The sequence below is a fragment of the Miniopterus schreibersii genome (assembly GCF_964146895.1).
Source record: "Miniopterus schreibersii genome assembly, chromosome: 9".
Lineage (NCBI taxonomy): Eukaryota > Metazoa > Chordata > Mammalia > Chiroptera > Miniopteridae > Miniopterus > Miniopterus schreibersii.
The window spans coordinates 78132729-78153951 of NC_138118.1; the positions used below are offsets into that span (position 1 = coordinate 78132729).

General features: G+C 37.6%; 1 protein-coding gene across 4 annotated transcripts in view; it reads right to left on the reverse strand.

Moving 5' to 3' along the window:
- Positions 1–674: 674 nt before the first annotated feature.
- Positions 675–21223, reverse strand: part of NT5C3A (5'-nucleotidase, cytosolic IIIA) — a 42931-nt gene continuing 22382 nt past the window's right edge. Inside the window, exons 1-11 of one of the 4 annotated variants that reach the window (XM_081147562.1) lie at positions 18449–18712; positions 17645–17735; positions 14203–14257; positions 9167–9265; positions 7908–7977; positions 6452–6498; positions 5636–5721; positions 3856–3945; positions 2493–2655; positions 1836–2036; positions 675–1296 (exon numbers count right to left, since the gene is read on the reverse strand). In XM_081147562.1, coding sequence (XP_081003688.1) covers positions 1189–1296; positions 1836–2036; positions 2493–2655; positions 3856–3945; positions 5636–5721; positions 6452–6498; positions 7908–7977; positions 9167–9265; positions 14203–14238 — 900 coding nt within the window. In that variant the 5' untranslated portion in view covers positions 14239–14257; positions 17645–17735; positions 18449–18712 and the 3' untranslated portion in view covers positions 675–1188. Of the gene's footprint in view, positions 1297–1835; positions 2037–2492; positions 2656–3855; positions 3946–5635; positions 5722–6451; positions 6499–7907; positions 7978–9166; positions 9266–14202; positions 14258–17644; positions 17736–18448; positions 18713–21223 lie in introns of those variants that run through there. The other 3 variants (XM_081147561.1, XM_081147563.1, XM_081147560.1) reach the window with 3 other exon arrangements.

Consider the following 21223-nt stretch of genomic DNA (forward strand, 5'->3'; position numbering starts at 1 on the left):
ATGGGACCCGTGTGTTTGAAACACCACGAGGTACCCTGGCCGGGTAGCTCGGTTGGAGTGTCGTCCCAATGCACCAAGGTTGTGGGTTCGAGCCCTGGTCAGGGCACATACAAGAATCAACCAATGAATGCAGAAGTAAGTGGAACAACAAGTCGATGTTTCTCTCTCCCCCTTCTTCTCTCTCTAAACAAACCAACCACGAGGCTACTTCGCAAGTATAAGAGGTTTGCACTGTTTTGTGAAAACCTAGTTAGTTTGATCTCTGATTACTTAGCAATTTATACAGCTTTTCTTTCTTTTTTTAAAAAAATATGTTTTTACTGATTTGAGAGAGAGAGAGGAAGGGAAAGGGAGAAACATTGATGAGAGAGAACCATCCATTGGCTGCCTCCTGCACGCCCCCCAGTGGGGATGGAGCCCACAACCTGAGCATGTGCCCTGACTGTGAATCAGCTGACAACCTCTCAGTGCATGGGACAACAGTCAACCAACTGAGCCACCCCGGCCAGGGCTATACAGCTTTTCAAAGTTATTAAGACAGAAAAAAAATTTTTCATTTTGGCAGGGAAGTTGGCCTGACTGCAAGGTTATCACACACATACAAGAGAAACCTGGCAAGTGCTTACAAGAGAAACCTGGCTTGTTGAGTGAATGAATGAATGGGTCTTGCTAGTAGAATTAAATAGGCCTTTCATTTCATGTTTATTATCAGTGCATCAATACAGAACATTTCTTAATGATTAGCGACATGTGGATATCAAGTTTTTCCAAACACCAAGTGCTAGTATGTTCTGGTAAATTTCAATCCCCCCCCCCCCCCCCAAATAACACAATTTCGGGAGATGGTGATACCATCGGCATAATTCACTCAAATTACAAAAATGTCAATACTGAACATCACACACATGTAAAAAGACTCCTCAAAAACTCCATAATATTAAACTACAGAATTCACTCTGGAAATGTAGGCAGTTAGTTTTCAAATTTTGACTTTAAGATTTTTTTTTTTGTTAAAAAATATGGAGAGGAGTGTGTTGAGAGAGGTGGAGAAGATGGACCTTCTGGTCGATGGATTCAACATGTCTGAGCAAGGATATGTTATAAATAAAAGTCTCCGTGAGATGAACACATGAGCAGTTCTTGCATCAGCTGCACCCACGGGAGATGTCTCGTCTTCTGGAAGAATGCTCATTTATACAGAATCTTCTGTAAGATGGAGTTGGCCACCTCCAAGGATTCCTCCTTTACTAGAACAATATCATAAGAGTCCATGTACTTGTCTAAAAGCTCATCCACCTGATCAACAACAAAAAAACCATAAAGATTAATATACAGGGAGGAGCAGCAAGTGATTTCAGTACGAACCCCGTTGTTACGTTAGATCTGTTGGGCAAAAAAGAATCTTTAATAAAAGATTAAATTCACTTTCATAAAAGGTTTGAAACGAAGCAATACTTTTAAGTGTTCAAATCCTTAAAGTTCATTGATAGAAATTTTCCCACTTGGGGGCTTTTCTCCCCAAATGAATTCTCTCTAGTCCAATGGTTTTCAAATGGGGACACGGTGCCCAAGGAGCATTTGGCAATGGCTGGATTTTTGATCCTCATGACATCACCAAGGAGTGCTACTGGCATCAAGAGGGGAGGCCAGAGAGGCCTCTTATACTGTACGCCCTCCCTTCCCAACGCCTACAGCATGCACCTGTGCCTACCCACTCCTTTACGCATCGCCCAAGGAAAGGGGTAAACCAGATGGCTCCAAAACAGCTGCTTTCTATCCAGTTTCATCCGAGTTTTTTCTTAGAAGGAAATCAGATGACAGATTTGTCTACTTACTCTATCATTTAGATATCCAATTTTCAGAATGTGTTCAACATTGGCTACTCCATCTGCCATTCGTAAGTCTCCCTGGGAGTCTCCCAGCAGAATTATGTTGCTGTTGTCTTTTAGTTGATCGAAATACTGTGTGTTCTTCAAGGCACCGTCATGCTTGTTAAATACATGAATTAGGTCTCCTTTAAATCCTTTGAGCACCCCCTATGAAAAGTACATAAGTCCTTTGAGATAACAGGTTTTACAAATTTTATGTGTTGTAGTTTCACATTCATGAAAGGTCAGAAGGACTCAGAGAAGTAAATGTTTTTCTAGAGATACTTTAAATGTTATAAACACAAGTTGAAAGTCCAATTTTTACTTTACATTTGGTTCCTCGTGTAAAGGTGCCATTTAGAGTTGTTGCATTAAGTTACATTAAAAGAAGACTTACTAATTTTAATATTAGTCAAAAGCTTTGGGAACAAAAGTTTAAGAAGGGTTATTATTTTTAGAACGTGGGTATGGATATAACACTGGGAGAGATGATGAGGCCCACAGTAGGTCTATCAACTTGGCCTAATTTAATGAGCACACACAAAATAATAACAAATGCATCTACATGATTAGAATATTTTCAGATTTTAAAAGTAATGATTAGGAATGACCTGACATTCTTACTTTGTCGTCAAACTCCATGAAGTTGGACACGACTTTGACATTTGGATAATAAACACCAGCTTGACGGATGACCTCCTCTAGAATATCTCCAATCCCAGCCGAAAATATGAACATGGGGATGCTGTGCTGCTGGAGTTTGTCAAAGAAGTTCTCATATCCTTCCCTGCAAGATGGAGGTGTGATATGATTGTTCGAGCGAAGATCTATCTCTTTTATCACCTAGGTGGTTAAAAAAATACATATTTCTACCTAATTCTATGCCTCACTTAGTTCTCATTTCAAAATACTGCCCAAGGGGACTGTTGCTGATGTCTGATACTAGCACAAGGTTTTCAAGCAACAGCTAACTTTTACCTTTCTTTTAATAAATTCTAATAGTAAAAATTAGATGATTTTAGACTCGCACTGAATATGGAGAAGCCTACAGCTCAGAATTTATACTGCTGAACAACAAATAGTGCCACCATACCTTGAAAAGCCCGTTTAGGGTGAGCTGCAAGGCCTGCTTATCATTCTGCTCGATCCACTCCCTCCCTGCTGTTAGAAAAGCAGAGCAGCCCGACCGAGCTGTGTTCTCTTTACACCTGGCATCTCTCCTGCCTAAGATGTGGCAGCTACAGGTCGTGTTTTCATCTTACAGTCTTCCCTTTTAACTCTTCCTGGCTATAGGATAAGCTGCCTAACAAAGGAATGAAATACCAGTTGTCCTCACACTGACAATTTGCTTTCCTCATTAGATCACCTTAAAATGTAGCATCATCAAGAAACAGCATCATATTTGCCTGGTGAGTTGAAGAATTTAAGAGGTAGTAAACAATTGAAAATAAGCTTTAAAATGTTAATAGCTAATCATTCATGTATTAGAATATTTTTATTATTTGCTAAAACATATGCACCTTTCCTAGAGACAGTTCTCAAGGGCACTTGGAGAATTCACAAAGATTTAGATCAATTTAAAAAGAGGGCACTTCATAAAAACAGGGTACCTAGCTAAATACTTCTCAATTTGACTTATGAATGCTCTTTTCATATTTCATGTCTGAAAAATATTTTGCTAAAAAAATTTCAAAATGGTCTTGGTTTCCTAACTTTGTAAGTTAGTCCTGAAATTTTTAATTTGGAGAAAGGAGATGTAAATTAGTATTTCAAGCCCATAGGCATTCATTCGTACACCAAGATCTAACATGTCATTCTCAATTCCTTTTCTCCCCACTTTTATTGTGATAGGCGGCATGTTCTGGATATGTTCCTATTTGGGATATTCTTATAGATTATTTTAATAAAAATACACACTTGAATACAACATATAACAACAATTCAAATCTGTAGACAATTAACAACAAAAAACACCCGAGAAACTTACTTGAGCATAACGTCAGATTCTGCCACAATTTCTTTAAGTTTAGCTTTTGGTAAAGCCTGTTCGACAAGCAAACTATGTGATTTAGTGTACCTGGAGTTCATGACCAAAGAAAAAGAAAAGCAATGAAAGCAAATTAAAACTATTCTCTTTATGACAAAGCATCCTTCAGTATGAGAAAATGCAGTATTTCATTCATGATCTTTTGGATTTAAATTTCAGATCTTTAAACTCATGACTAACGAGTGTATACGCCACAGGCCTCAAAAGATGATACATACATTCTCAGTGCATTTCCCGATTCTCCCCAAACTCTGGCTGTAAACGTGTTTATAAGACAACGAAAGGATATTGCTGTAACCCTTTCCTCAGTCTACAAATAGGAGTTCCATCCTTGGGAGGCATAATCATTTCTTTGATTCCAATAAGCATTAGAGTAAAACCATTTTTCACCTGTTTGTAGTCTGAATTTTCATGAAATGCCTAAGTACTAGAGATGCTGCCTAGTGAGCAAGAAAGAAGATCCTTGCTATGGGAAGTTTTATACTATATAGGTGCTTCACAATTACATAAAACCCCTGTAATCACAGCATCTCAGTATAACAAGGCCTTAGGACCTCTCCACATGACACCTACAAATCCCCCTATAACGTTCCTCAGGGAAACCCCCTCTCTGGGTTGGCTCCTGCCCTATTAGTGAGCACATTCTCCCAAGGAAGCTTGTGCCATTGCTAGAAAGTTCACATTGCGAGGCAGTGCCTTCATGGTGCTGAAATCCGCATTCTAAAGCCCTCCAGGTCTCGTTCCCATTCCACATGTTGAGTAAGTCTCACCTCTTTTCAACATTTCATACCATAAGCACTGATTAAGTGTGCAAGATACTCAGGTGATGGGATAATAAATATAAATAACACAATTTCGGTCTCTTAAGACTAAAACCTCCCGATGTTGCTTCTCAGGTGAAAATTCTCTATTCCTGCCTGGCTGGCGTGGCTCAGTAGTTGAGCATTGATCTATGATCCAGATCCAGGAGATCGCGGTTCGATTCTCGCTCAGGGCACAGGCCTGGGCTGCGGGTTTGATTCCCAGCAGGGGGCGTGCAGGAGGCAGCCAGTCAATAACTCTCATCATTGATGTTTCTGTCTCTCCCTCCCTCTCCTTTCCTCTCTTTGAAGTCAATAAAGACATATTTATTAAAAAAATTAATTCTCTATTCCTTGGTATGTTCCTCCATTGGAGTGGCTCCAGTTCCTGGGGTTACCTTAGTGAACTCCTCTGACACTGAGTTTGTCAGCGTTTCTCTCCGCAGGTTCTCCCAGGAAGCAACTGCTGGCAGTGCGGCCTGCTGAGAACGAATGGAGCACTCCCGTGAAGGCAACCAGCAGCAGGGGTGATCTCAAAAACTGTCCCCCGCTAGCTCCAGCTCAGTACAGAGGCCATCTAAACCCCAATACGTTTTCTTTACACACTGAGCCACATCTTGTCCATAGACTTGAAAGAAAAAAAATTCTTGTTTTGAGTTTAAGGCTTAAGTGCAGAATTTTAAATTTATTCCTACTGTTCTTCATCTTAAAAAACACACACCAAAAACAGAGTAAAATGAATTCTAGACTGTGAGAGTGACTAGAGAATTAGTTTGTTTTGTTGTTTTTAATCACTGCTCTAACTCATTGGAAATTTACCAATCTATTTACACACAGTGCAGGGGGAAGAGAAACCGTTATTTGTAACCGTAGTATAATGCCATCACATTTTAACCCTCCCATTGTCCATACACACTTACCATTCTATCATATAAGGTTTCTTCTCTTCTACCGTAAGACCGGGATCAGTTTCAATAGCATAATATTTTTCCTTTAGTTCCAATAACTAGAAATAAGCAAATACCTTGATTATAAAGACTGCAGAGTTATCATTAAGCTGCTTAGTTTTATAGGAAGCAAACAATGTAGACAAGTGTTTTTCATAAACTGCTTTAAATGGTAAAGATTAGTTCATGAGTACCTAGTACATACAGTGATGGAAAAGATCTGTGTTGATTTTAGTTTACATGTAACTAAATATACCTGCACAAAGCTGCTTTTTTTAAAAAGTACTTTTCAGGTCAGCAATTCAGTGAAACCAACTAATAATGAAACTATCGCTACAAAAAAATTTCATTCTTATATGAAATTATTAAATTTGGTTCACCTTTGGCGTCTTTTATTAAGACAGACACAGGCAGACACCTACTCAAAAGAAGCAGAGAACTGAGGCAATTTCCTGACCAATTTAAGAGAGCAAAACCTGCAGTAAAACCAAAGTAGTTTTGTTTTAACTTTCCAGTTAAGGTAAAGACACCAGAATATTTTTTGGTAATCATTTAAAAGTTTCTCATGTAAGTTTTGTGGTTATTAAAAAGTTACTGTCATGTTTTTTCTTTAAAACATGCTGAGTGCTACAATCCGCAGAATAAACCTAACATTTACTGAGTGTTTACTACGTGCCAGGTGTGGCTATAAGCACTTGGCATTGGTGCTTGTTTGTGCAAATGAACCGGAAGAAATCGGCAGAAAGGGTAAGGAAGTCTTGCAGTAACTGGATGAGTTAGTGCTTTTACCTTTTTTCGACATTCATCTGAAACCAGCTTACAGTTGTCAATGATATCTAAAGAGGAAAAGCAAAGGATGCATGAAAAATACTCTCGTTGATGAGTAACTTAGTACTTTTAAGGCTGAATGCCGAGCCAGCTAGCATGCTCATTACAGCCGTCGGGGTAGTGCACAACCGTCGGCAGTGCCAACTGGCGGGGCACTGCTGGAGAATCCGACGGCTCTGAAACCCACGATTCGGTGGCTCGTTTGCACCACTGAGCTGGATAATTCAAAGTCTTCGAACACTGAGCTGCATACGGAGCGGTCCCTTTACCACCATCCTTTTCAGTTAAATAGCTGGGGATACATCTGGGAAATATACTTTCTTTCTTAATAAAATGTTAATAAATAATGTGAAAAGCGGGAAAATATAGATTGTAAAGATAACAAAAATGACAATCTTACCATTTAATAATAAATTCCTAAAATTTTAGTATATTTCCTTTCAGTCTTAAATTTTTATGCATTATCAGTTAGGGAAGCGATTAAACCAGATCTGTGCTTTTGAATTCTGCTTTCTTTTGCACTTCACAGTGTAGTCTGTGTCTTTTCATACGATTAAAACCTCTCCATGAATACCATTCACAACAGTTATATGTTCTCTGTTTTGTGGGCCTGACATCATTGATACCATTTCTCCAGTCTTAAAATTTTTAGGTTGTTTCCAAGCTTCTGCTATTATAAATAATTTTATGTTGAACTTTGTTACTTTTTCAGTGAATACAGCTTTTGTCCCTACTTTTAGGATTACTTGATTAAAAATTTTCCAGAGGAATTATTGGGCCAAAGGGTATGATTTTTAGGAGTTTTTATGAAACTTATCAAGATGAGGCCTCAGATTCCACATGCACTGACAGTAAATGGGAGGGCGTACATCACGGTCGGGTTGAAGAGTATTATTTTAAAAACTCACTGCCAAGTTTGGGAAACAAAACAGGTGTCTTATCCTAGCAACACATTTTAACTTGATATTTATTTAGTAACTTATTCTTTAAGTTTACATATAAGTGACACCAAAATGTAGTAACATTCCTAGAAAATGTTACTCATGATAAATGCTGTTTCTGTAGGTTAATCCAAAATTTAAAATCCATTTAAATATTTCTTGAATCATGAACAGACCATATTTGGAGAAAAATTTCTGAAGTCTTTATTCCTCTTGCAACCAAAACCATACAGAAAATAGCCATTTATGTAACGTGGGGAAAAAGAAATCCTCAAAATATAGAAAGAAAAAGCCGCCCACGGCCATACTGCCCTGAACGCAGCCGACCTCGGCGGAGCTCGGAAGAAAAAGCGGGTTCCCTCGCCTTCCACGTGCAGAGGAAGGCGCAAACCCCAATCTCCTAGATAATATGACAGGTAGAAAAGGGTCTTAAAGTAAGGATGGCTTTCATGAGCTTGTTACAGTGTTGCACTTACTGTGACATGTGGGACATCTTTTCCCTTTGTAGGAAAATCTACTCAGTGTCATATCAAAGTCTGTTATTATCTGTAAGAAAAGGGGAGAAGTCATTATGGAAGCGGCCGCAGGCCGGCCGGAGGGCAGGCTTCCCAGAGGCTCGGGACTGTGCCCTGTCCCCGGCCCCAGTGTAAGTTATTTCCTCTGCACGGAGTTTTCTGATGCAGGTCATATACCAAGTCCCGAGAATTACGTTAACTACAAGGCAATACCTTACATGCCTGAGCGCTGTTACCACATACAATCTCATTAATCAGGATAGGAATTTGCAGTTGCAGGTATTGTGGTTACAGTTATCCATAGCGATAAAACACTGCACAATTTCACCCCCCTTGGTCAATGTACAAAAATGCAGTGAAAGCAATTAAATGACATTCTAGATGTAACCTGTTTATACAAGTAAATAAACTATACCAATCGATGAACCATACCTGGGAACACTGCCAGCTCTTGCGATTTAGGAGGTTGGGTTAAATATTTTTTTCAAAAATGTTTTAAAAAAAGAAATGATTTATTGTTATTGACTATCTGGGTTGTTGATTCAGTTTACATTTAAAACATCCCTTTAGCCTGGCCGGTGTGGCTCAGCTGTTGAGCATCGACCTAGGATCCAGGAGATGGCGGTTTGATTCCCAGTCAGGGCACATACTTGGGGTTGCGGGTTCGATCCCCAGCAGGGGACGTGCAGGAGGCAGCCGATCAATGACGACTCTCTCATCATTGATGTTTCTCTCTCTCTCTCCCCCTTTCCCTTCCTCTCTCTGAAATCAATAAAGATATATAAAACAACAAAAACATCCCTTTAAATTAAAAAAAATAAAAATCAGTTATCCCTAATAGCAAAAACTTAATTGAACTACTATGATTTATTTAATTAAGATATGGAAGAGCAACTTGAAACTAACTGTACATACTTAATATTATTCTTAAAATAGTTTAATACTTAATGTACAGTATTAGTTAACTTAGTAGTTAATATTAAAGAAAAACTAAACTTATTTCAAGGCTATTAATTTTTGTCTGTTTCCAGCAGGATATTCTACATATTTTTTTACAAGCTCTAGACCTATCTTTCAGATTTTACATTCTGAAAGGATAGGCTAAACTTCTCTATCTAAACTTTTTTTGCTCAGAGACACTGCAAAGCATGAGATAAATGTGCCTACCTGAATGTTAGAAATAAAGGTTTAGCAATAAAGGCTTCTTGATAAGAATTCACCTGAAGTTTGATAGCTCCTCCTTTGATAAGACCGCAGATAATTTCTTCTACTCTTGTAGGGTTCTTGATGCGAACTGAACTCTTCTGAAATTCTGGCATCTAAAAATCAAAGGAAATGAACTGACTCTTTAATTCCTCTTTTGTCAGGTTCCTTGGGTACCAAGCAGCAGCTTATATTATTTAAAGGTTTTAAAATGTTGAGGAGTCATATAAAAACAAACCACTGTATCAAATTACCATTTATACACAAAATTTTTAAAAACACACCAGTAGTTTCCATCTAGAAGATTATTAAGATAAAACCACATTTGTAATTAATATATTATCAGAAAGTGTAATTTTTCTAATTAGAAAAGTCATGCACGCATATTACAGAAATTACAGAAAAAAGAAATTGCCTCTAATTCTATTACCCAAAGATAGACAGACAACCATTTTATTTTTCATTATTTTCATTTCTCTGATTACCGATGTGCATGTATATGCACCAGTTTATCTCATTCTCATGACATACTTTTGCATCAGGCTTTCGGAAATTAGTAGTATTACATATATAGGTATAAGAAAATTAGGAGAATTCATTAAGCAAAATGGAATGTGAGAACTGGAGAATATTTGAACTTTGTGATAGTTTTCTTATAAGAACCTTTCTGCTTAAGACTGAGTTTATATTCATATTTACATTTTCAAAACTTTCTTAGCAGAAAGGAAACAAATATTACATGATTATTCCCTACAAATTGACCTTTGCACAGATAATTCAAGTATATTTAATATACTTGATTTGAAAAGTTGCTTCGAGATGTTTGCTCCTTCACGGTACTATATTCCAAATAACTTCATTGTTCTTGGCGTACATTTTACAGCAGATTTATTTCAAGTTAGGACAACTACTAAAAAGCATAAGACCAGTGGGGCTAGGCTGCTACAAGGATGGTTTGTTCAGGCTTTAGTGTTTCTCAACAATTTAATGTGTTTCCCCTACCCTACCGCAGACAGAGTGAAACGGAGCCGAGTAAATTCAGCACCAGCACGGTGCTCCGACAGCACACGTACAAGAAGACCGGGCGGGGGAAATTATGGGTCACGTAACAGTCGGCTCCACAGTATAAACAGACAGTCACAGGACCTCAAATCAAGGTCCTATACTGTTTGCACCTGACAATCTTTATTCATTTCATATGCTATTTTTCTGGGTATGTTATCACCCATATTAACGTATTTCACCTGTGTAATGGACACGGCTATGAACTATTCCCCCGACCTTGTCTCTTTGCTACAAGAGAACCTGACCAGGTAAGCCTGTCGGGCCCCATGCTGTCTCTACATAAAGGATGAAATTAGAAAAATCAGGAAAAGGCTAAACTGAAATGGATACAGAAGTGTATAGGAAAGAGAAATGCTAATATTAAAATTTTCTCCATGAATGAAAGGCCTGGGCCCACAATACACTTCCTTTCTTTAAAGAGCTGTATTTAAGTAGATAAGATCACTTACAATGCAACGAGCCTTCATACAGTGATCCTTTTAACTTAACTGGACTTTAAAAGGTTTCAACCGATTGAAGGTTATCTAAATATTTACAGTAATTTCTGCCTGTCGGCATAGCTCAGCGGCTGAGCATCGACCTAGGACCCAGGAGATCGCTGTTTGATTCCCGGTCAGGGCACAGGCCCGGGTTTCGGGCTCCATCCCCAGCAGGGGGCGTGCGGGAGGCAGCCGATCAATGACTCTCATCATTGATGTTTCTCTCTCTCCCTTCCTCTCTCTGAAATCAATAAAAACTACATATGTATATATAAATAAATATTTACAGTAATTCTTCAATAGATGAGACAAGCAAATAGGCACTTGTTCTAGATTCCTTTTTTCACTCATTTATCCATTCACTTGCTTGAAAGGCAAGTTGTTGTGAACTGTCCAAAGACTTTTCAATTTGATTATGATATGATTTTATGGAAAATAAATGTGAGCCTAAACGTTTTCATCATCTGTGGACAAAAGAAAACGGATTCATTTCATAAGGCCGTGATGTAAAGGTGGGGGAAGGAGCAAAGCTTCCCTGACAAGACCCCAGGTGTGCTGGTTGACTGGAGCTGATCTGAACGAACACTAACGATGACTGAGAAGGACCTAGCACACACTTATTCTGGCTGATCTGTACAATACTGCACTTGTGCAGATAATAAACACAACAAACTCCTATTAGTCTACTTCCATATTCAAAAAGCAGTGATTTCTAAAGAAGCTAATTTCTAAGATACTCAGGTTTATTTAAAGCCCTATAGCAATATTAGATTTAATATTATCTTACGAAGATGTTTACTGAGATATAAATGACAAGATACAAGTAGCTGTACGGTATAGTCACAAAATTGTCCTAGTGATGCTTACCTGTAGTTTTCTACAGCCTACATAAAAATTAGTTTAAATTAATTAAGAATTTCTGTTCAAAGCTCTCAGGGGATGTATTTTGTCTGTTTTCTAGTGTTAATATTTGGTACAAGCAAAAGGCTTCATTACTGCATTGGTACAAAGGAGCAGGCACTATGATTTTTACGTAACTACATAAAAAGTATAGGTTTAAAGACACCTATTCAGACTGGTACATTTACTCATGTACACAGATGGCTCTGGGATTTACTGGAAGGTCATGCATTACTACACTTTAGTGATAACCATCTCTCCTTGCTTCCCACATATGTGGCCCGTTTCCACATTGAGGTCATATAGGCCAAATTCTTTCATTCATTCATTCATTCACCATATAGTTATTAGGAAAGGCACTATGTTAAGGAGGCCTGGGAGCGATACAAAAGCTTTAGTAAGATATACTTCTTATACTCAAGATATATATTCTGTAACCTGGACTATAATACAGGAATCCAAATAACTACTGCCTTGATAAGACATCCAGGTGAAATACAAATGGAACAGAGGAACTGAGATTACTGATGCTGAGCTAGGCCTTCAAAGAGCAGCAGGGCCTGGATATACTGAGACTGGCGAGGAATCAAAGTACAGGGTCTATTGGGGGAGAAAGATAAATAGCTCTGTTTGTCTAAAACCTAAGTGTATGTGGAAAGGAGTGTGTGTGTGTGTGTGTGTGTGTGTGTGTGTGTGTAAAGTCTAGAAGGAGAGATCTGGAGCCAGGCTATGCAAAATGAAGGTTAACGTCCTAAGGGGCCTTCAACCTACAAGATGTGTACCAATGTTTTCAGAAAAGCAAACCCAAGGCAGAAAGTGTGTAAATTAATGCAATGATAGTAACATATATATAAGTATACATTATCTTTGGCTTCTTTTCCTTCCTAGCCTTTTTGTGGGTTGGCTACATAGTTACTTGCTTCAAAAAGAGACACAGGTTAGAAGGTTCTGTGGCCCAAGTAATAAAAAATTGTCCAGCAGGGCATTCCTACACCACTCGTATTCATTTTGGTTAAAAATAAAGACATACATTGACTCAAGCAAGAAAATAAGTTTATACTGATATAATTCAACACATCAGAAACACAAGCTCAATACCAATGAATTAACACATTGTATGCGGGAAACGTATTTATACGTTTTACGTTGACTGGTAGTAGAGCGCGCGATAAAAACTACCCGCAAACAACGTGTTAAACACTAATCATGCAAGAGAGGCAAAGTTTCCCATCCAGGTGTTAGGTTGAACCACATGAAATTGCCAGTATTGGACTATATCTGATGTATAAAAACAGCAATTTCAAATGCTTCCTCCTAACACCAGTAACTACACTGATGACAGCTTAGCCAGAACTCTGAGTCAGCTTTCCCCTCCCATCCAACACTGGACGCAAAGTGAGCTGAACAAGAGATTCATCGGCTATCACACAAGCTGCGAGGATGCTACGTCATGTTCCGGTCTGTAGGCTCAAACAGGAAAAAGAAAGCTAGAAAGAAACAGGATAGAAAAATAGAGAAGAGAAAGCACAGGGGAAAACCACCAGAAACAGAACATAAGAAAGAGATCATGGGGGGAAACTGTGATTTTTTAGGATTTTATAATTGTGAATATAGAGAACGGATATAATCTTTTTCCACACGTACAAGTAAATATGATACTTACACAGTTACAACACTCACATAATACAGGTGATTAACATTTGGAGTGCTTACTATGTGCTAGTAGGCACTTTACATACTTTTTCATTAAGTATAAATAAGAACATTTCAGTTATAACAGGAGTAAGGTCTGAGGATCTAATGTGTAACATGTTGGCTATAGTTTATAACTATAAACCATTATATAGTTGAAATTTATATTTTTATATAACTGAAATTTGCTGAAAGAGTAGAACGTCAATGTTCTCCTTTAAAAAAAACACAAAACTGGAATGTGTGAAAAGTGATGGATGTGTTAACTAGACAGATATATACATGTATCAAATCATGCATTGTACACTTCAAATATCTTACAATATTATTCATCAATTATACCTCGATAAAGATGGGGGTCATATGAATGAGAGCCACAGGAAGTTGGTGGTTTCATTTCTGTTTCTCAGAGCTGAGATTGTTGCCCTCATTCGAGGGTCTCACAGCTATCGAGGGTTGAGGTCAGATTTGAAGCAAGTTCTAACTCCAAAGACTGTATTTTCCTACCTCATCCTAACGTCTATAACGCAACAAAGTCTACTGTTGTCCAAGAAGTTTTTTTTAAAAATGTAAGTGCTTGCTATTTTTAATTCAGAGGCCTACAATAAAATCTCTCACACTATGATTTACGTTTGTTGCTGAGCAAAAAGCATTTAGCACAAAAAGGAATGGGGGAACCATTTCACCATTTCATATGCTGAGAAACACTTTAATGCACATAGTATTCAAGCAAAAGAATGTCAAATGTAAGTTGAAATTCAGTTCAACAAATATTTGAGGTTCTACTGCTGAGTCAGACATTGCAAAGAAAGATCTGTGTAAAGTTCCAGCCCCATAGTGAATGACCTGCTTAGAGGCAGAGACAAAGGTGAAGAGTCACCATCAATGAATGGATCTGGAAATATTTAAATACCCACCATTTTCACATCTACAGCAGAATCTTGATTAGTCATATCTTGATTATCCAATCTTCTGGAATTCCCCAGGTGATGTCACAGTAAAAGAGAGAGAAAAAAGGTACATGTGACACACATACATTTCAGGCTCTTCCTGTGTTACTGACATACTAAGGTGGTACTTTTGGATTGATTTAAATACCAAGTTATTGAGGGCATCTCTTTTCTTTCCTAAGAAGCTCAATAGAGACTTTATCTCTCAAAGTTTGAGGTTAAAAGTTTTAAATGGAGAATTTGTAGCTCTCCCCTTTGAATTTCTGTGATGTCAAGATTTGAACAGAGTTAAAGTAAAGTAGATATTTGCAAAAAAGTGCTTTATAACAAGAACATTTTATCAACATTTTCTCTACATGTGAGGATGAAATTTGTAGGAAAACTATGCATTACTATTACTAAATCAATGAAGGAATATAGAAAAAATGTAAGAAGAAACATAATAGACAGTAAAATTTATTCTTTAATTTTCTCATATTAAAATCTTTAATTTTATGGAATGGCGTAACTGAGATCTGAGTTGCGTTTGAATCTAGCATAGTATCTAGCGCATAGTAGACAGGTGATAGTGTTTGTTAACTGAATAATCATTTTAGGGGTTTGGGTGAAATTTATACATGTCTAGTTTTTAAAACAAAATAAGAGTTTTAAAAATATCCCTTGTTATTGTAATATTTTTCATTTTTGCAGTATAAATCTTAAGGAAAATTACATATTAACTTTTTGGTACTCAATGACTTTCTTTACTTTTTTTTACTTTATTCTAATTAAATAAAATTTTATAATAGAAGCACTATTGAAACTTAATCTTGCAACTTAGTTGAAAAATTAAAAAATCAGATTTTTCCCCCTAAACTCTAGTAACAAAATGTGGACATTAGATCCCTGTTCTTGATAATTAAAATGTGTTATCGCAGATACATAAAAACTCCTTAAATTCTGAAACCCACCCCATTTCCATTTTAAGTGCATAAAACTGGGAAATTTCTTATAAAAAAGTATTTTCCCTCCGTTCCCAGAAAGGATATTAGTCAGTTGATGATCTTATCATTGATGGCATCTTAGAGTAAAAAGCATTGCCAAATAGTAAACTACCTCCCAGTTTTTCACATATGAAGAAATAATGCAGTATCTATTACCCATCCGTATATACATACTCTCTATATAACTCATAAAACATTTGATCACCACTCCCAGAATGTAATTATAATGGTAGTTTGGGAGTTAGTTGCCTTTATTTTTTTGGGGGTAGTAGTCTTTAGGTAATTGTTGATATAGTCAAACATAGGGTCAAATTCAAGTAACCTTTGGTCTAACATCTTTCTGTCAGTCATCTAGCTTAAACAAAAATGTAGAAGCTGCCTACAAGTCTATTTATTTATAAAACCAAAGCATACAATGCTAAGTGCTTATGGTTTTTCTTTGATGTTTAATATCTGAAAAGGAGCCTGGATTTCTAGAAGGAACTATTTAAATAAAACCATTTTATTAGCTTGAAAAAGAGGAAGGAGAATGTGGAAAAGTACAATAGAGTTTACAAAACTACCACACACTCTGTGAGACACTGGAAAAGCCCAATGAAAACAATTCAAACAGGGAAGGGTACATTTTAATATCTGGGCATCTAAGCTTCCTTTGTTACACATGGCCAAGCAGCCCAATTTCTCTCCTCCTCCAACCCCCAAGTATGGCTCTTTATGGAGCCTTCCTGCTTAGCTTTAAAAAAAAAAACAGGCAGTGTTACTAAGTGAAAGAGTAGTTGTCTTTCTCATGGTCTCTTCAAATTTTATTTAAACAAAACACACACCAAAACAGTCATCAGAAATTTGCAACTGCTGAATTTCCAACTTTAGGACATTATTCCTGATAATTAGGGCGTTACTTCTGATAATTTGGATACTATTCGAATTTCAAGTGCAGATCTCTCATCCTCTCCAATCCTCACGGGCAATCTGACCAAAATTTATTCTTGTTCAAAAATAATCTCCTATAAAGTGATACTGCGGTCCTAATACAAAAACCAGCCTGAGGTCATGACCATTCTGAAAGTGTATAGCCTAAGGCATAAATGTCAGTGTCCTGGCACAATTCTAGAGAAGGCATAGAAACGAGGGCAAGGTATTTTTAAACCAATAGGCTTGTAAACCTATACTTGGTATATAAAGTTCTGGCTTCCTCTGCCAACAGTCATCTGTCGCAGATGCTCCAGAAGAAGAGCTGCTGGAAAAAACACATCAAGTGTGGAAGACATGTTCAAAAATAGAAAATACCAGCCTTGAACTCTGAACTCTCTTCAAAGGAAGTTTTGAAGTTTTAAGCCTCTGGAATCTTCAAATGCGGATGGCTAATGTGGAAGGTAGAAGGGAGCTGCTCTGCGTGCTTTCTGGGGGGTTCGGGTGTGACTGTCAGTGTTCCTTACAGGGACTACGCGGGGCAGGGCGAGGCTTAGGTCGCAGGCCAGAGGCAAGAACTGCGCTTGACCAGCACCGACCTGGGCACTGGAGGTTTCGGCTCTGGTGGTCTTTCAGCCTGAGACGGCTGCTACCTTACCTTGGAAATATAGTGACAAGTCAGTGACTGAAAAGTTCTGTCTACCTGAAAAATAGCTACTTGCCTTTATGCAAATATCTGAATGAAAGTTGAATACTTTTCAAGGCCCATGAGATTCTGTGTTCTGGGAAAATGAAAAAACTTAAATTCCTTCATATAGTTAGCTCGAAAGGTTATGATTCTGCTTTAATTTGGATACCTGAAGAATCAGTTAAACTACTCGCCAATAAGGTAATGAAATCTTGAATGGTCTGTATACTACTACTTACATAGAAAAGGCGTGCAGTTCTATAGCAAGGACAGGGCATCGGTAACAGTGCTAAACATCCGTGATGAATCCATTTTACTGCACTTTTTAGCAACCTGCATTACTTGTCCTAAGCTTGGGCATTTAATAACAACACTTTCTTAGAGTAATTAGCACATGGAAAAAAAAATGAAACTGTAAGTTTATTATTTCCATATCATTATAAATCAGTTTCTTGAGGCATTTGAACAATTCTCCCTAATTAAATTTTCAAGGCAGCAGTAAAAAAAAAAACTTGAAAGTGAAACTTTATCAATACAGATATAAAACTAAAACGAAACTGAATAGCAAAAGGTGGGAGGAAAAGGGAAGGAGGTAAAGGAAAGAGGAAAAATAGTTTTCAAAGGGTAGTTTTTAAAAATTGTCAATTTATACCAACTTTCTTTAAACAGTAAAACTTGCCTTCCCAGTCAGAATGTAATGGGTACTTATGAAAATACTTAATTTCAGAGCTTAGAATTTATTCGTCCACACTGCCCTAATATCTAACAGCACTTTTTCAAGATGAGTTAAACCAAGGCACATGGAAATTAAGTAATGTGTACTGATTACCCTTACGGCACTCTGCGTTCTTCTGTCCTTGAGTCTGTCCTAGAACAACCGCATAGGTGGTAAGCAATATCCAGAGATGCTTGGATATAGGCTGCCAATGAAAACCAAGTAAACCGCTTTAAGAAATGGTCTGCTGCATTAGCTAATTTTCCTTATTAAAAAACAAACTATAAAAAATAAGGTAAATTCAATTATTTACATTTGACTTAGTCATAATGCTCTCCCTTTTATGGTAATATATATGTTTGAATATTAATTTACAATATACAATTTGTTTTAAGCCTTAGAGAGAGTAATCTAGCTTTTATCAATTCATGAAACATACCAATATAATCCTAGTCCATGATATCCTGGATAAAGCTCAGTGGCACAAAATAAAAATTAATTATCTTTATTACTAGCCCTAATGAATAGTTCCTAACCTTAGAGACACAAAGCATGTGGCTGTTAGCAAAATTAAGTTAGACAGCAACTGAATGAACAACAAAATTGGATCTTACAATGTTTTTTCCCCTTAAAAAGAGATTTCTTAGAGTACTTTGCTTTTTCTTAATATCTACATGTCAAACAAGAAGCTCTTAAAATTAGATCCTATACATCTCTGAGACCTAAGACACTGCAAAGTTTTACATATTCAGATCTTTGCAAATTACAGTTTTGCATTACACTGGATCATTCTATTTTCAGTTTCTTAATTTACGTTTTTAAATGCCTAAACTTTCAATCAGATACTAAAACCAAGTAAGAATCAGATCAAGTTCAGCAAGAGAAGTTCATTTGTCTACACGAACTGTACACACTCACCCCGAAGGTAACCGGAGCAGATACACCAGCGAAAGAAAATTCTTCCTGTCTGAGAAGCCCTAATATAGCACAAGGTGCAACGGAGGGCGGGTCCAGAAGCCTTGCTAAACTCTATGCAAAAACAGGCCCGTGACTCATTACTACACAGGGCTTTATTATGCTCGGGTGACAGGCAGGCTAGCTCGGAGCTGCTCATCAGTCAGTCTAGAGAACACGATGGGCTGAAATAATGTGGCAGCTCGGAGAAGGTGGATCTGCACTGTCAGAGCACCAGCAACTTGCTGGGCAAAGAAAAAAGGAACTCCGATATTAATGCAAATACTTCCTTCCTCTTGGGGAGTTTTATTTTTGGTTGTCAGTGTACTTGTGGCATGTGAGTTTTTCTGTGTGAATAATAGATTTCAACGCAAAGATTAGATCGTGGCAGGGACTGGGGAACGGGGTGATGGGTGTTGCTCGGTTGCTCAATGGGTGCAGAGTTTCCATTCGGTAGGTGAAAGGACTTCTGCAGATGGATGGTGCTGTCGGCTGCACAGCATCGAGAATGTCCTTAAAGCCACTGCACTTAGAACTAGGGACAATGGTAAACTTTTGTGATGTATGTTTTACAATTTTTAATAGATTAGCTCATTTAAGACACACAAAAAAAGACAAGGTGCATGTCTGTATATGGTCAACAGAATATTAATAGTCTTTACTGCAGGGCAGTGGGATTTAAAGGGATTTTTTTTGTTTTTCTTCACATTTTTCTAAGTTGTTTGGAAATTTGAACAAGACCACACGTGGGTTTGCTAAAAAAAAAAAAAAAAAAATCTGAACACAAACAGTGAAAACTAATTTTTATGGTTAAGAAAATTGAAAAAAATTCCTTTTCTGCTGGAAATAAAAGCAGTCAAACTGCTGCAAAGGGGAAAAAATTTAACTTTTCTTTATTTTCTTTTTCAGTAAATTTTTAACTTTTCAAGGGAACCGGTCTTGCTTTCAACCTGAGAAGTGGACTGCAGTGTGCGAACAGCATGTGTCAGGGCAGATAAACTGCACCCTGGATTCCGGGCAGCTTTATCAGTAGGAACAGGGCTAAGCTATACTCCTGTAAATAAATTTTATATCAGTCTTCTCTCTTCTGTGCTCCAGAGAAATCAAACCCACGCATATGTCAGTAATCAGACTTTGTGAAGTAGGGTTCTCTGTGAAAAACAACCCTAAAAAACTCCAAAATTTAAAGATTGCTTTAAAAAAAGGTAACTAACAAATCATCTAAACTCGGTCTCTACCAAATGTTAAAATTTGGCACTGCTGTCTAATGTTAATACGATGAGAAGATTCACAACAAACTATTCCTCACAGGGGAAATCTTTTTTACAAGTGATGGGGGCTGGCTCAAGGACGCCAAGGTGATTCATTTTGAAAACACTCCTGTATTATGGGTGGATATGATGACGTAACTCTGTAACTCTCCTCATATACTAACATCGTTAGCACCATAAGAATTTTATAGGTATCACTTTGAAAGACAAATTGAAATAAGTCATCTTCAACATCAGCAAAGAGCTAGAGGTCCACCTTTTGGAGGACGATTTAGAAATACCATGACAAGCTTTAGAAATACGCATTCCCTTTGACACATCAATTTTGTGTCCTAAGGAAATACGGCAGACTACACAAATGCCTCGTTGCCAAGATGTATATCGCAGAGTTGTTTTATAACACTGGAAACTGTAAACAACCTAAATGACCGCCCTGGCTGGTGTGGCTCAGCTGGCTGAGGCTCGGCCTGTGCACCGGGAGGGTCTCGGATTTGATTCCTGGTCAGGCACCAACAGGAGGCCACCAACGGGTGTTTCTCTCTCACATCACTGTTTCTCTCTCTCTCTCTCCCTCTCCTTTCCTCTCTCTCTCTCTGATTGATAAGAACACATATTTTAAAACCTAAATGACCAATATCTAAATGTTCATTAAGACAGGAAAGGTGAACAAATTGTGGTTAAACACATAAAATGTAAAATTATACAGTTCTTAAAAAAAATTATTAGAAATAGCTAAAATTTATTGTACATTTACGATGTGCCAGATACTTCTTAAGCACCTGACGTTCCTTATCTCACCTAAACTCACAACCCTAGAAGGTATGGGCTATCATTACCTTCATTTCACAGGTGAATAAATTAAGGCTTGTAGCTGGCAAGTGGCAGAAATGGATTCAAACTCGGGTCACTCTGACTTCAGAACCTGCGCGTGTAAACCACTGGACGGTACTGCTCTGTGAGAGCAATAGTTACAGGGGTACTGATGTGTACATGGTCTGCTACTACTTAAAAAATGTTACCAGTATCTACAGCAAGAGTCCAATTTTGGAGATAAATCTTTATGTGAGCTTAGGAAGTCTAAAATAGAATACATAAGACAGTATCAATGATGGGGTTAAGAGGCCATATATATTTTAAAATTTTTATTTTCTGAGCTTTACAAAATAAACGAATTCCTTGGAAATAAAACACAGCTGCTTAAAAATGCTACAGTAATAGCACCAATTGTGACCAAAATCAAAAAAAGAAAGTTAAAAAACCCCAAAAAACCTCAGAACCAGCCATCATCATATGGATGGATGATTTAAAACAATGTTTCTAAAATAGGGACAGAAGCAAGGAATTCAGCCAGTTTGCTCTGAAATAAAACACAGAAAGGAAAGAAAGATGGCTAGTATCTTATCAAGAGGGCTGTGCCTGCCTCTAAGGGTAGAAGCCAGCTTTGGCTTTGCTGGTGTTCTGCCTGCCA